The sequence below is a fragment of the Lathamus discolor genome, chromosome 22 (assembly GCF_037157495.1).
Source record: "Lathamus discolor isolate bLatDis1 chromosome 22, bLatDis1.hap1, whole genome shotgun sequence".
NCBI classification, from domain to species: Eukaryota; Metazoa; Chordata; class Aves; order Psittaciformes; family Psittacidae; genus Lathamus; species Lathamus discolor.
The window spans coordinates 3,066,814-3,080,319 of record NC_088905.1 but is presented as its reverse complement, the minus strand read 5'-3'; the positions used below and the strand labels follow the sequence as shown (position 1 = coordinate 3,080,319).

General features: G+C 51.9%; 1 protein-coding gene across 3 annotated transcripts in view; it reads left to right on the top strand.

Annotated features, from left to right (window-relative positions):
* The first annotated feature begins 840 nt into the window (after positions 1-840).
* Positions 841-13,506, top strand: part of NSD3 (nuclear receptor binding SET domain protein 3) — a 40,049-nt gene continuing 27,383 nt past the window's right edge. For 2 of the 3 annotated variants that reach the window (XM_065659042.1, XM_065659041.1), the window contains exons 1-5: positions 841-1,173; positions 8,151-8,890; positions 11,627-11,695; positions 12,102-12,261; positions 13,145-13,299. In XM_065659042.1, the coding sequence (XP_065515114.1) occupies positions 8,195-8,890; positions 11,627-11,695; positions 12,102-12,261; positions 13,145-13,299 (1,080 nt within the window). In that variant the 5' untranslated portion in view covers positions 841-1,173; positions 8,151-8,194. The remainder of the gene's footprint in view (positions 1,174-8,150; positions 8,891-11,626; positions 11,696-12,101; positions 12,262-13,144; positions 13,300-13,506) is intronic. The other variant, XM_065659043.1, reaches the window with a different exon arrangement.

Below are 13,506 nucleotides of genomic sequence, written 5' to 3'. Positions count from 1 at the left end.
TTAAGGAGCCTTCTCTTGTTCAGGCTGACCCAGCCTGGCTCCAGAGCAGAGCTGCTCTCATCATCCTCATGCCCTTCACTGGATGTGCTCCAACAGCCCCACATCCTTACGCTGGGGACACCAGAACCGGACGCAGTGACCCTTAACGTTTAATTCCACACATTTAGAACGCACAGAAGGGAGAGGGGATGCCTTTCCCAGCCCACCTCTGATTGTGTTGAAAGAGAGTCGCCTTTCAACCCCCTTTCACGCAGCAATTCCCACATCGGGGGCCATGAGATCATCACTCAGCTTCCTCTTCCGTGTCAGGTCTCATCCCAGCCTTCCTGGTTGACTGTCCATCAATCAGAGTGTCATCAATCAGAGTGTCATCTCCACATCGCGTTTACTTCCCACCCTCTTCCCCTTTCCTTGCTTCCCTTCCCTTGTCCCCCCCGTGCTGTTTCCGCTGCAGGGCACATTCACTCCGTGCGCTTCGCTTGTGTTTCCCTGGGCTAAATAAAGCCGGGAGGGCCGTGAAGGAGGGGAACGAACCACGAACATCCCTGATGCCTCCTTTGCCACCCAGCGACGGCGCTTCCCTCCCCGCGTCCCTCGGCCGGGGTCGGTGCTCCCCAGGCCTCACCGGCGGCTTGAGGGCCGGGAGCGCGTCGGGATACGGACCACGACCGGACAGTGCCGAGCTCACCCCTCCGGACTACAACCCCCAGAATGCCTTGCGGCCGGCACCGCCCGGGTATCCAATAGGATGCGAGGGGCGGTGGCGTCGCTTACGTCGTGCGCGGCGGCGGTGGGGGGGGGGGGGGCGGAGGCGGAGGGCGCGCAAGCGGGGCCGGGACCGGGCCGAGCGCACCGAGCGCCGCCTTCCCCCGCCGCCAGCGGTCGCCCGCGCCCGCCCGCGCCTCCGCCGAGCGCCTCCCCTTGGCCGCAGCGGCCGGGAGCGGGCGGTGGTGGTGGGGGGAGCGGGCGGCCTCCCGGGGCGGAGCTCGGTTGCCAGCGGCGGGGGCGCGGAAATCGAGGCCGGGGCTCCATCGCGGCCTGCTGCTGCTGCTGCAGCGGGAGGAGGCGGGAGGCCCGCCCGCTACCACCACCACCACCGCCGCCGCCGCCGGTCTTTGTCTCCGCTGGGCTGGGTGGACGCGGCGGGGGCAGTTAGAATGGAACACGCTGAAGGTGAGGGGCAGCGGGCGGCGGGGGCCCAACCGGGCTTAAAGGGGCCGCGGCCGCCATGTTTGCTGCCGGCGCTGCGGCGGCACCGGCCACACTGGGCTTGGGGGGGGTGGAACGGGGCTGTCCCGAGCCGACCCCGCGGCAAGGGCCCGGCAGCAGCGGAACGCAGGCTCCGTGGGGCCGGGCAGCGGGACCCGCTCCCTCCATCCCTCAATCCCTTCCTTCCTCCGGCCGGGGTTGCGCAGGCGGCGGCTCCCCGCGGCAGGTAACGGGGGTCCGGGGTGGTGGTGAGGTGGGGGGGAGCCTGGGGTTCGGGGTGTGGGGGCGTGAACGGCGCCGTACCCCTCGGCTCGCCTTCGGCTGTGTCTGGGATGCCGAACGGAGCGCGCTTGCATGGGTTGGCGTGGTTTTGGTGCTGTGGCTTCGTTGTGTGTCCCATGCGGCTTGCTTTGGAGGGTCGGTTTTAATGAAGGCTTAAGGGTTTCGATGCTGATAAGAGCTCCTTGTGTACAAACCGCCCCAAAAGCCGGTGTAAATCGGGGCTGAGGAAGAAGTCGTAGCCTGGTTTTAGTGGTTGTTCCTGTGGCTTTAGTGTCGAGATGCGCAGAGGAAGTTGGGGCTGATAGAGTTACAATGGGAATAATGAACTGCTTGGGAAGGTTTGGCTTCCGAAAGTGAGCGTGGGCTTCATGGAGTCCCGGAGGAGAGGGTGCTGATCGAGGACTGCGTGGTTTGGGTTAATGCAACAGTGTTGTGAGGCTTTCAGAGTGCTGGCTGTGCCTGAGCTTGAAGGGATTCCTGTGGGATACGCTGCAGGTATTGCACTGCGTTGAGATGTGGAAGCACGTCACGACTCTTACAAGGTTTGGTATTAAAGATCTGGCTTCTGAGACTCGAAATCCCAATGATTTAGAGCCCCAAAGCAACCCCTTTGCTTTCCCTATTTAACCCGTAGCATTGTCTTTGCTGCTGCCCAAGTTGTTCCGTTCCGTGGGTAACTTCATGCAGGCGCCTTTATCAAACCCAGGTTTCAGCCTTGACTCTTTCTTCTGGCCTTAAACAGAAGCAAACCACCTTTAGGAAGGTACCCAGGGAAGCAGGCGGCCTCACCGTGCACCTTCAGGTTTGTCAGGAGGCCTCTGATTCCCCCTCAGTGGCTGCCAGGAGACCCAGTTTGAAGCCAGGAGGGATCCCCAGCCTGCGGTTCCTCTGCTAACGAAGCTCTGTGCTGTTGCAAACCATCCCAAACCATTCTAGGACTCCATGGAAAACTTGGCATTGTCTTAACGTGTGTAAAGCGGACTTTCCATGAGTGGTTTCCTAAGGCCATCCAGGACAAAGTGGGACAGAGCAGGCTGCAAATCCCGATGGCAGGAATCGGGAAGACTCATTCTGTTATTTCTGCTCCTGTAATGTGAGCATCACAGAAGGCTGTTAGGGGTGAGGAAGCAGCTCTGCAGGTGATCTTGGACGTGACCATAGGCATCGTGAGGCTGTGCTCAGTGCTGATGAGGAAGCCTCAAGTGTTTCACCGGGTTCCAGGTGTTAAGAGCAGGCATGGAAACACAACAGGAGCGGATTGCATCACTTCTAAACCTGAGCGAGCCAGCTTGGTTCCAGCCCAGCAGCTGTCCTTGGTGAAACACCTACAGCAGAGCTCTCAGCTCAGCTCCGCAGAGGAGCTGCGTGGAGGTGATGCTTGAGGTGCCCGCTACCAGCATGGGTGAGACACGGGGGTGCATGGAATGAAACAGCGTGGGAAGTGGCACTGAATGGGTGTGGGGTGACTCAGGCAGTGAAGAGCTGGGCTGGTTCTGCTGGAGAAGGCTCCAGGGAGACCTTAGAGCAGCTCCCAATGCCTAAAGGGGCTGCAGGAAAGCTGGAGATGAGCTTTGGACAAGGGATGGAGGGGCAGGACAAGGGGGAATGGCTTTAACCTGATAGAAGGGAGATTGAGATGAGCTCTCAAGTTCCTCACTATGAGGGCGATGGGATACTGGGGTGGGTTGAATGGGGAAGCTGCTGGCAGTGCTCAAAGCCAGGTTGGACACAGGGGCTTGGAGCAAGCTGCTCTAGTGGAAACTTATGGCAGGGGTTGGAACTGGAGGAGCTTTAAGGTCCCTTCCAACCCAAACCGGGCTGGGATTCTGTGTTGTGAACAGCTCTCTGGATCTCTCTGCTTTAGCTCGGTGTGGACAGGAGCGGGGTTGTTGTTATTGTGTAAAGACATCCCTGGAACTCCTGCTTTCAAGCCTGTTGATCGGAAGTGTGGCTGAGGGTGACGAGGCGGTGACACCGTTCACTGAGCACATAAGGCTGACTCAAACGCGTGCTATTTCAGCTCAGTGAGCCAGTAGGACAATTCCTGTTCGCACAGCAGATGCGTTTGCCATCGTCTTGGCTCTCCCAAGTGCTAACCAACTGCTGCAGGCAGGGCTCCCCGTGTGGGGGTGTCACCAGGAAAGGGTGACTTGAATACAGAAAGGCTCTGTGGAAATCCTGCCGTGCCTCCCTTGATGTTGTGGCAGCTCCAGGGATTTTCTCTCCTTGCTTTGAGCTCTTCCTGCCGGAGCAGGAGCACAGTGGATGGATCCATGGGGGTGTGTTTAGTAGGGAAGCCCTCCTGTGTTGCTGTGGGAGCGCAAAGCTCCTTGTTTAGGAGGAAGAGCAGCTCTCTGTCAGATGGCATCAGCATCCTTCGGAGCTGTTTGATGATCTGAGGGCTCAGTTGTTATTTAGTGCAGTGCAGCACAGCAGGAATACTGGGGGGGGGGGGGGGGGGTGTTGGTTTGCTGGGAGGGAAGTTGCAAAATGCTCCTGCTAAAAATGGCTTTAGAGAAGTGCCAGTGTGAACCCAGAGGGTTCCAGACCTCTTTGAAACCTTCCCATTGTCCTGAGTGGTTTGAGTCACACTCAAGTGAAGAAGCTGGGATGGGATGGGAAGTGAAGCAAACTTAGTGTGAGCTGAAGAGCTCTACCAGGTTAACCTCCCTTTACCTTGTACTGCTTTTATGTCTTAGTTCTTTTTCCCTCTGGTACTCGGAATTGTGACTCTCCCATGAATATATTTGCTCAAGCAGTGTCTGTAAACAGGCTCATTCCCTACTTGGGCAGAAGATCCTACAGGGAAAGGGCCATGTGCAGGGTGTGTTTCTCTCCCTAGTTTTGGAGGACAAACTCTTTTCCCCTCCTTAGGACATGCAGTTGTGGCTTGGAAGGTATTGATGGCTTCCTGGTGTTTCCCAGCTGCTCTGAAGGGTCTGTTTCCGATGGACCTGAAGTAATAGACTTCTTTAGCTGTTGCTTGAGTTCCAGTGTTGTATATATTGTGGCTCATGTTTGCAGCCGAAATCCTACAGCTTGCAGGAGGCTGGTGCTGTGATTTAATAGAGTGATGGCTGTTGTAATGGGAAGAACTTATTCTGAACTACTTCCTTGCAGGATCAATGTGTATTGCTGAAAATCACCTTCAGCTGGGGGTTTAGGTGGTGTTCCTTTGCTGAGGAGGGACAGGCCCAACTCCCTTGAGCCTCTTTGATGTTCCAACAGCAGTGGGGATGACTTATACATGGGAATGACTTATACAAAGTGATCCTTGCTGGGGTTTGGCTGTTGAGCTTCCTGTACATTCCGGGTTGATGGTTCTGGTCCCTTGGTAGCTCCAGGGGTTGTCTTTTCACTGGGCAGCAACTGGGAAACAACCAAAGGGTTGCAGAGCTATGGAGAGGAGGGGAGGGTGGGGAGCTCTGGGTGTGAGAGCCGTGATGACAGCGGGGAAGGAAGAAGCTCCAGATGATGTAACCTCTTGTGGGAGGAGAGCACCACAGCTGAGGTTTAAGAGCTGAGAGTAGCAGTGAAGCAATAGCCCCTGGTGCTGCAGCCTGGATGGGAAGGTACTGAGGTAGGTGTGAAGCGCAGGCTGTGTTACACAGGTGAGCTCCACAGAGGAGTTACTTCAATAACCAGACTCCTTTCTTGTGCTGGTAACTCCTAAATCCAATGGAAAAAGAGAGGTTTTGAAGGCCGTTAACCCACAGCCTTCACCAGGTAACAAAATGAAGCGTGCTGGCAACACATAGACCTTGTGGAGGGGAGTGCGTTGGCAGCTTTAGGTGTAGCCTTACCTGGGGACTGGCAGCGTGGGCAGACTTTGACCCAAGGACTCTGTGGGCAGGAGATAAGAGCCACCAGACACTGGCTTGCAGCTTTAGAGTTCTGTGAACGCCATGCCTGGATCTCCTTAATTCCGTTCTGGGATAGTTGTATTAGCAGAGAACTTCTCAACAACCACCAGGTTTGCTGCTATACCTTATTCCAACCCTTCTCAGTTAAAATAAGCTGCCCTGGCATGAGCATTCCTTGAAGGAAAAGGCAAAAACTTCTCTCTGTGTTGAGTGCTGCATCTCACTGTAGACCCTTAAACATGATCGTGACAAGGAGCCTGAGGTATTGTCACAGCTTGGTGCTCTAGCCTTGTGAAAGGGAGTTCTTCCCATAGAAACACAGCTGAGGCTCAGAAACACTCTGTTCAATCAGTCAGCAATGTGTAGATCATCAGCTTCAGTGATGTTTATAGATGGGATTAGAATGGGGGAAGGCAAGTAGCCTAACACAGAACACTGCAGTGGGCCTTGGTGTCCCTGTGGAACACAGCACAAAGCAGTTGGGTTCATATCCCCAAGTGTGGAAGCTCTGGAAGTTGCCAGTGTGACAGGAAAGGGTCTGCTCTTGCCTCTAAGGAGAGGAACAAGGTGTGCTCAAGTTCTTTGCCCACATCAGATGAGCATCCTCCAGCGGGGCCCAAAGCATTTCCACCCTCAGGAGGACATAAAGCAGCATTATCCAAGCACCATGAGACATTAGCAGGGTTACTCTTGACTCTATAGTTTTCTTGTTTTAGATTTTCTCTTTCTTCAAGTTGATTGTTGCTTTTCATATAGTTCTGGTGTGATGTCCTTCAGCAGATCCCTTATTGAACATCCTGGTGCTTCATGCTAAACTAAGGGGGTGGTCTTACTTTCATTGTATTTGGGTAAAAGAACGTGTTTTATTTCCTGTTCAAAGCCTTCCAAAACTGGGAAGTTGAAAGTAATCCTAAGCTCTGTTAAACTCTTCCTGCATTGACTCTGCCCATCAGCAGCGGATGTACCAGGGTGACCGCAGCAGCTTCTCATGATAGGGGGGTTTTAAGTACCCAGAAGAAAAAGAAGATTGAACCTGCTTTCGGGAACAATAGAAGCAGTGCGATAGGGTGCAGTTTGTTGCTAGGGTAAGAAATGTGTTGTTTGCTCTTCAGGCTGACAGACCTAAAGCACAAGTAGTTGGCGAGGAGGACAAACAGTGCCACTTCCTCTTCCTGGAGCTGGTGGTTTTGTGTTTTGGCCTTGGTACACAGCCCTGCGCCGGGTGCTGCTCCTCCGTGCACCCTCCCCTCTTCAGCATCACTTCTGGGGTGGGTTTGTGGTTACAGCACTCCGTGAATTTTGCCGTTGTGCTGTGAAGTTGTTCCCATGGTTGCTTAATTCCAGCACTGAAGGGGCCTCTGTGATTGTAAAGATGAGCACAAACAGCAGTGGGACCCCCAGTGTGAAGCTCCTCATTGCTCTCCTAACTTCAGTTTCCTTTTGCAGCCCCAGAGAAGGGAAATGCTCTCAGTGTTTTGAAAACCATTAGGTAAGGCATTGAGATGAGGTGAGAATTGAATGTGGGCAGGGTTAGATGGAGCTTCTTATAATGAGAAGTATCTGTGGGATGTGTTAATGTCGCTTCAAACCCCGACCAGAAGGGCACAATAACCCTCCTTCGTGCCCACACAAGGACAGGATAAATATCACCGAGCTGTGTTTGCTTTGGAAGGGATAAACTGACCTTGTCTGCAAGCAAACCATTGGTTCTTACCTGAAGTTCAGGTCACTTGTATATTGAACATTGGGATTATTTAGGTGACTGCAAACGCCTTTGCTGAGCCAGTAATTGAGGTTTGGAAATGGAACTTGGATTTCATCTGATTGTCATGTTTTAATAGGCAATGGAAAATGGCAAGTGTATGTGTGTGTATGACAGCTTTCTCAGCTGTAATCTGAATCAGTGATTCCATACCTCAGGTTTGGAGGTGGTTTGATGCTGAGGCTGTTTTCTTCAGATCCACGTAGTGTTGAAGCCCTAAAGGTTTAACGTTTGGGCTCCAGCTGGCCTAAGGGCTGCTCATCCGGTTGTAGCTTTGGCAAGGAGGTGGGGAGGAAGGGAAGAGGTTTCTGTTCGAGTGGTCTTTGGGTGGGTTTTCAGCCTTGTCCAGTTTGCAGTGACTGTGGTGTCAAGAGAACTTGGTATCTCCTGTGCGCTTGAGGGGTGAAGCCTGCTTTGTGCTTCCCTGTACCAAGCTGGAAGGGCTACAGGGAGTAGCTGGAATTCTGGCCCTGCTATTGTGGCTTTGTAACACTTGGGCTCGTAGATCTGTAAGCACTTGGAGGTGCTTAGAACATTTCTTCAGGTGTCTTGGGAAAGAAGAAAGTGGTCATTAGAAAAGCTGCTCTGCAGAGATGCGTGAAGGGGGCTTAGAAGGATGCTAAAGAGGGAGTCTTCATCAGGGACTGTAGTGCTGGGACAAGGGGTGATGGGTTCAGACTGAAAGAGGGAAGTTCATGTTGGAGGTAAGGAAGTTCTTTACTGTGAGGGTGCTGAGGCGCTGGCACAGGGTGCCCAGAGAAGTGGTGAATGCTCCATCCCTTGTAGCGTTCAAGGCCAGGTTGGATGACATGATCTAGAGTGAGGCATCCCTGTCCATGGCAGGGGGGTTGGAAGTGGATGATCCTAAGGTCCTTTCTAACCCAAACGGTTCTGTGATTCAGTGGTACTCTGTAAATCCATAACAGGGAGCTGCTAAATGAAAGGGTTGGGAATTGGTCTTAAATCTCAGCAATTTGCTTAATTATTATCTCGTGATTCACACCGATTTCTCCTTTCCCTTTTCCCGCCTGTAGGCCCTATGAGAAGAAGGGAAAGCTAAGGATGCTGGAGCAGAACAATGGATTTCTCTTTCTCTTTCATGCAAGGGATCATGGGAAACACAATTCAGCAACCACCTCAACTCATTGACTCAGCCAACATCCGCCAAGAGGACGCCTTCGATGGCAGCAGCGACATTGTTGAAGATGGTGGGCAGACGCCCTACGAGGCCGCTCTGCAGCAGGGCTTCCCTTACCCTGCACCCGCAGCAGAGGAGCTCCCCCCCCTCACCAACGGCTACCCCCCGACCATCAACATGTACGAGCCTCAAGCCAAATACCAGACGTACACCCAGTACCCCAATGGTTCGGCCAACGGGTTTGGTACCGTCAGGAACTTCAGCCCCCCCGAGTATTTCCAACTGGACCACTCGAGCGCACGGCCGCACGATGCGGTGGAGAAACCTTCTCCTCCGCAGCCGCCGCCTCCACCACCACCACCACCACCACCTTCGGTCCCAGCGGCGGTGATTCCAAAGAAGACTGGCTCACCAGAGATCAAACTAAAAATAACCAAAACTATCCAGAACGGCAGGGAATTGTTTGAGTCCTCTCTCTGTGGGGACCTTTTAAATGAAGTACAAGCGAGTGAGTATGCTAAGGCGAAACATGAAGGGAGGAAAGAGAAAAGGAGAAAGAGTAGCAAGCATGACTCTTCCCGCTCGGAAGAGCGCAAGTCACACAAAATCCCCAAATTAGAACCAGAGGAGCAAAATGTAAGTGGAATCAGAGTTTCAGCCGTCTGTATACCTGGTACTGTTGATGGAGTAATGCGTCTTGGGCACTGTTTCTCCTTACTCTTGGTTGTATTACCTATGTAAAACCATGAGGCTTTATGGTCGGATACTCAGCTTGCCAGAACCTGTATTTCTAGGATGACAGTTTTGGTTAAAAGGCTGTGTATGAAATAATCGATGTTAGAAAAGGTTGTATCATGGGTTTTGAATCCTATTTAGTGTTTTAGTGTGTTTGCTGTGCTTTGGGGAGTGGTGAAGGTGGAGCTTTGGGCCCAAAGCACACAGGCTGCTGGGTTACTCGCCGGAAGGAGCGTTCAGCATTGCAGCTTGGAATGAGTTTCTGAAAGATACTCTAAATGCCATGATTATGTATGAAACCCAATAGCTCTGAAGCATGTGTAGAAACCAGTAGGCAAAACAAATACCGGTTGACTTGGTAAACTCTGGGAGGTTTCACTCTTGATACCTGTTACTGCAGTGTGGTTGCACAAGGGGTGTTGTCTGTAAGTGGTGGTTTAACTGATTCCAGGAAGCAAAGTCCTGGTACTCTCAGCCATTCTTTCCCTTTCAGTTTTAGAAGCCACTTCATTACTTGGGCTTCCTTTCCTCTTGCTTATTCCTGCCAATCTGGGATGCTGGATTCTGTATTTCCCAGTGGAGGGGGGTGTCAGGAATGGGGAAGTTCCATATCAGGCCAGGCCAGCTCACAGAACTTGTATCACCCTGCGATAGCTGCTGCTTCTGGTCGGTGTGGGAGCACATCCTGGCCTATGGGGATCAGGGCTCTGATCTGCTTGCAGCAGGGTCATACACTTGATGTGGTCGTGGTGTTTTTAATGGAATGCACTCTAATTTCGCACACACACCATTGTTTGCAGCCTCTTCTCCCAAGTAACAAGGGATGGGACTAGAGGAAACGGCCTCAAGCTGCGCCAGGGGAGGTTCAGACTGGATATGGGGAGAAAATTCCTTCACCAAAGGGGTTGTCAAGCACCAGAACAGGCTGCCCAGGGCAGTGGTGGAGTCACCATCCCTGGAAGGGTTTAACAGCCGTGTAGATGTGGCACTTGGGGACATGGTTTAGTGGTGGGCTTAGCAGGGCTGGGTTAATGGTTAGACTTTTGATCTTAAGGGCCTTTTCCAACCTAAATGATTCTGAACTAAACCCTTGTCTCTCAGATTCCAAGTTCCTACTCATATGTGCCATGCAGGATTCACCAGAACTCTTAGTCTTGCTTTTGTCCCCCTTGGAGCTTCCATTTCCCTTTCAGAAGGCGGTGTTGCAGTGAGATCTTTGTTACAGACAGCAGATCACCACCACGAGCAGGAGTTTGTGCTGGTGGTTTGCATTGCAAGTTACCCAGCACCGTCTCAGTTGCATCCTCCCACCTTTTGGCTTTCCAGTGCACGACTTCCCCTTCAGCACGCACACTTTTGTCATATTTAGTATTCATGAGATGAGACTTGTAACTTAGGATCATCTCAATGGGAGCAAACCCAGCTTCAGGGACAGCTTTGGTTGTTTTGCCCTTCTCTGCTCAGCATGGCTGTTCCCAAGTAAAGTTGTCTCCTCCTTCTGCCATTGATCTCGGTGGAAACCCCTGACTGTGTGGGGATGCTCACACCTGAAAGGCTGATTTGAAAGGAAAACGTTATGAAGACATTAATGGACTTAAAGCTCTGAATACTTGTTTTAAGAACAAGCTCACTGATGGTGTTCTGGGAGGAGCAGAAGCTCGCAGCGTGCATGGGTGAAGCTTCCACTAGAGCAAGAAAGGCAGGGGTCATTGCTGTGCTTCCTGCTGGACCAGGGAGGAAGGAATTCTGCCCAGGATACACTCATATGATTGCTTTTAACTGCTCTTTCTCTCCAGACAGCTCTGAATGAGGTGCTGACCATCATTACTCTAGGTGATGCTTGTGTTTCCTAGTTTCTCTGAGCTGAAGCATGCCACTTCCACTAACCCTGGGGCTCTGTTTTCAATGGACTGGTCCTAATTGGGACTCCCAGCGTAGGTGGTTTCTCACCGCGTGTGTCTGACTCCTCTTTTGGCTGCTCTTTGAGCCCTTTAACTATTGATAAAGCAGAAGTCAGCTCCCTGGCTCAGTAGATAGTTCATGTCCCACCTCTTATCTGCTCGGCTGTGGGTCACCACGCTCCCTGTCACTGCTGCTCCACCGATGGCATTGGCTTCCGCTCATGGTGATCCCTCTTTGACCACAACCTTTTCCTGGTTGTGGGGTTTACGTTGTTGACTTTTGATCCCACAAATAACATTTGTCAACTCTGTGTGATTTACCATGGATTTTACAGGTTTCGTGCTGTGTATTTCATGTGATTTTTGTACTGTAGCTGTTGCAAAGAGCTCGCAGCCCTGGGGGTATCCTCCATATGCTCTTGTCTCTTTCTTTGACATTGACTGTTAATCTAGGTGGGTTTGCTGGCCCTGAGTGTGTTCTTCCATCACCTGTTACAGCAGTGTGTAGGTGTAATGTGAACAGTGTAGGAAGAAAGGTCATTTTTGATTGATGCTACTCTGGTTTGGGTTGGTCATAAGGAGCCATCGCGTTCCTGTTTGCTGGCTTCATGGATGCCTTTCTCTCCTTGAATTACTGTTTCTGCCTGGTTTCGTGATGAGCTTTGTGTGGTTTCCTGGCCCCTTACCTTGTTTGTGTTTGTTTCCCTTTTTCTCTTCGTTGTTACCCATTTCCTAGAGACCAAATGAGAGGCTTAGCATGCTGCCAGAAAGACCAAGAGAAGATGCAGTGTTGGAGGAGACCCCGGTTAGTACCTCCACTCATCACCACTTCATCAACACTTCCCCAACTTCTATTTTGGGAGTGATGACAGGCCTTTAATTTGTCAGATAAATCAGTTGCCATCTCTTTGAACCTCCTATTAATCGTGACTGCATCAAAACATCTCTCATCCTGTGCTTATTGCTTTATTTTATCCCCAAAACAACTTTCTTAATCGCCTTAGGAAGCTTTTTATGGGGTGGTGGCAGGGGATTGCTGTGGGTGTCTTGGTTTGTCAGTGACTATCTCCTGTCAATCCTGCCTCAAAGAAATGGTTCCCTGCTGTTAGGTTATCAAACCTCAGGGATACCTGAGGGAAGGGTACATGTTCCTATGCGTCTTTGTGCATTGAGTTGTCTTCTGTGGCTTCAAGCTTGCATTTTCTTTGTAGGTCCAGCAGTTCTTGCCTTCTCTTCCAACACAAGGCCCCCATGACATCAAGTTCCAGGTTGGCGATCTGGTTTGGTCCAAGGTGGGAACATACCCGTGGTGGCCTTGCATGGTTTCGTGTGATCCGCAGCTTGATGTTCATACCAAAATCAATACAAGAGGTAAGGAAGGAGGATCTTTGGCACAGCATAGCAGGGGTCTGTGGTTGCTTTATTCAAAACATCTTGAGCTCCTGTGTGGGACAAGTTCTGCTGTGTGCATGCTAAGCTGAATATCATTGAGATGGCTGAAGCTGGTATCTACTGAATTACCTCTGCTGGTGAGCCTGTGCAAACTAGGCTCGTACACGGGTATTCTTGTTTTTCACCAGGCAATGTGCTTATGAAGAGACACTGATGAGTGTGAGAGTGTTCGGTGTGGGCAAGATACGCTTCACATCTTAAACTGTTCTACATCTAGGCTTATCTTACTTCTAAACTTCAGCTAGGTGCTTCCACCTGCAGGCATGAGTGATGTGGAGGAGGAAGGCATAAGCCAACAGTTCTCATTACAAGAGAGACATTGAGGTGCTTTAGCAGGGCCAGAGAAGGACACCAGAGCTGGCGAAGGGCACAAGTGTGATGGGGAACGGCTGAGGGAGCTGGGGGGTTCAGTCTGGAGAAGAGAAGGCTCAAGGGGGAACCTGATCGCTCCCTACAAGCGCCTGACAGGAGGATGGAGCCAGGAGGGGCTGGGCTCTGCTCCCAAGGAACAAGGGATGGGACAAGAGGAACCGGCCTCAAGCTGCCCCAGGGCAGGTTTAGATGGAGCTGAGGAACAGTTCCTGCCCCAGAGGGTGCTCAGGCATTGGAACAGGCTGCCCAGGGCAGGGCTGCAGGCACCGGCCCTGCAAGTGTGCACACCCCGTGGAGACGAGGCCTCAGTGCCATGGGTTAGTGGTGGCCATGTGGGGAGCAGTTGGACTTGATGAGCTTAAAGCTCTTTTCCAACCTGGTTCATTCTATGATGCTACTAAAAGTGCTGATGAGCGTTTCTCATTCCCAGGTGCCCGGGAATACCACGTCCAGTTCTTCAGCAACCAGCCGGAGCGGGCGTGGGTGCATGAGAAGCGGGTTCGGGAGTACAAAGGCCACAAGCAGTACGAGCAGTTACTGGCTGAGGCTGCTAAACAGGCCAGCAACCACTCTGAGAAACAGAAGGTACAATGAGCATCCTTTGTGCAAAGGGTTACCTGCAGTGTCTGTTAGGGAAACCCCTGTGGGGCAGTCAGTGTATAGGCTAAGCAGAATATTGATGTGGAAGGAAAAGAGTGTTCATAGAAAAATAAGGAGGATTTAAGAAGTAGATAAATTAGGATTCATTCTGTCTCTCCTAACAGGCTTGAATACTGCCTGTTGTTTAGTGAA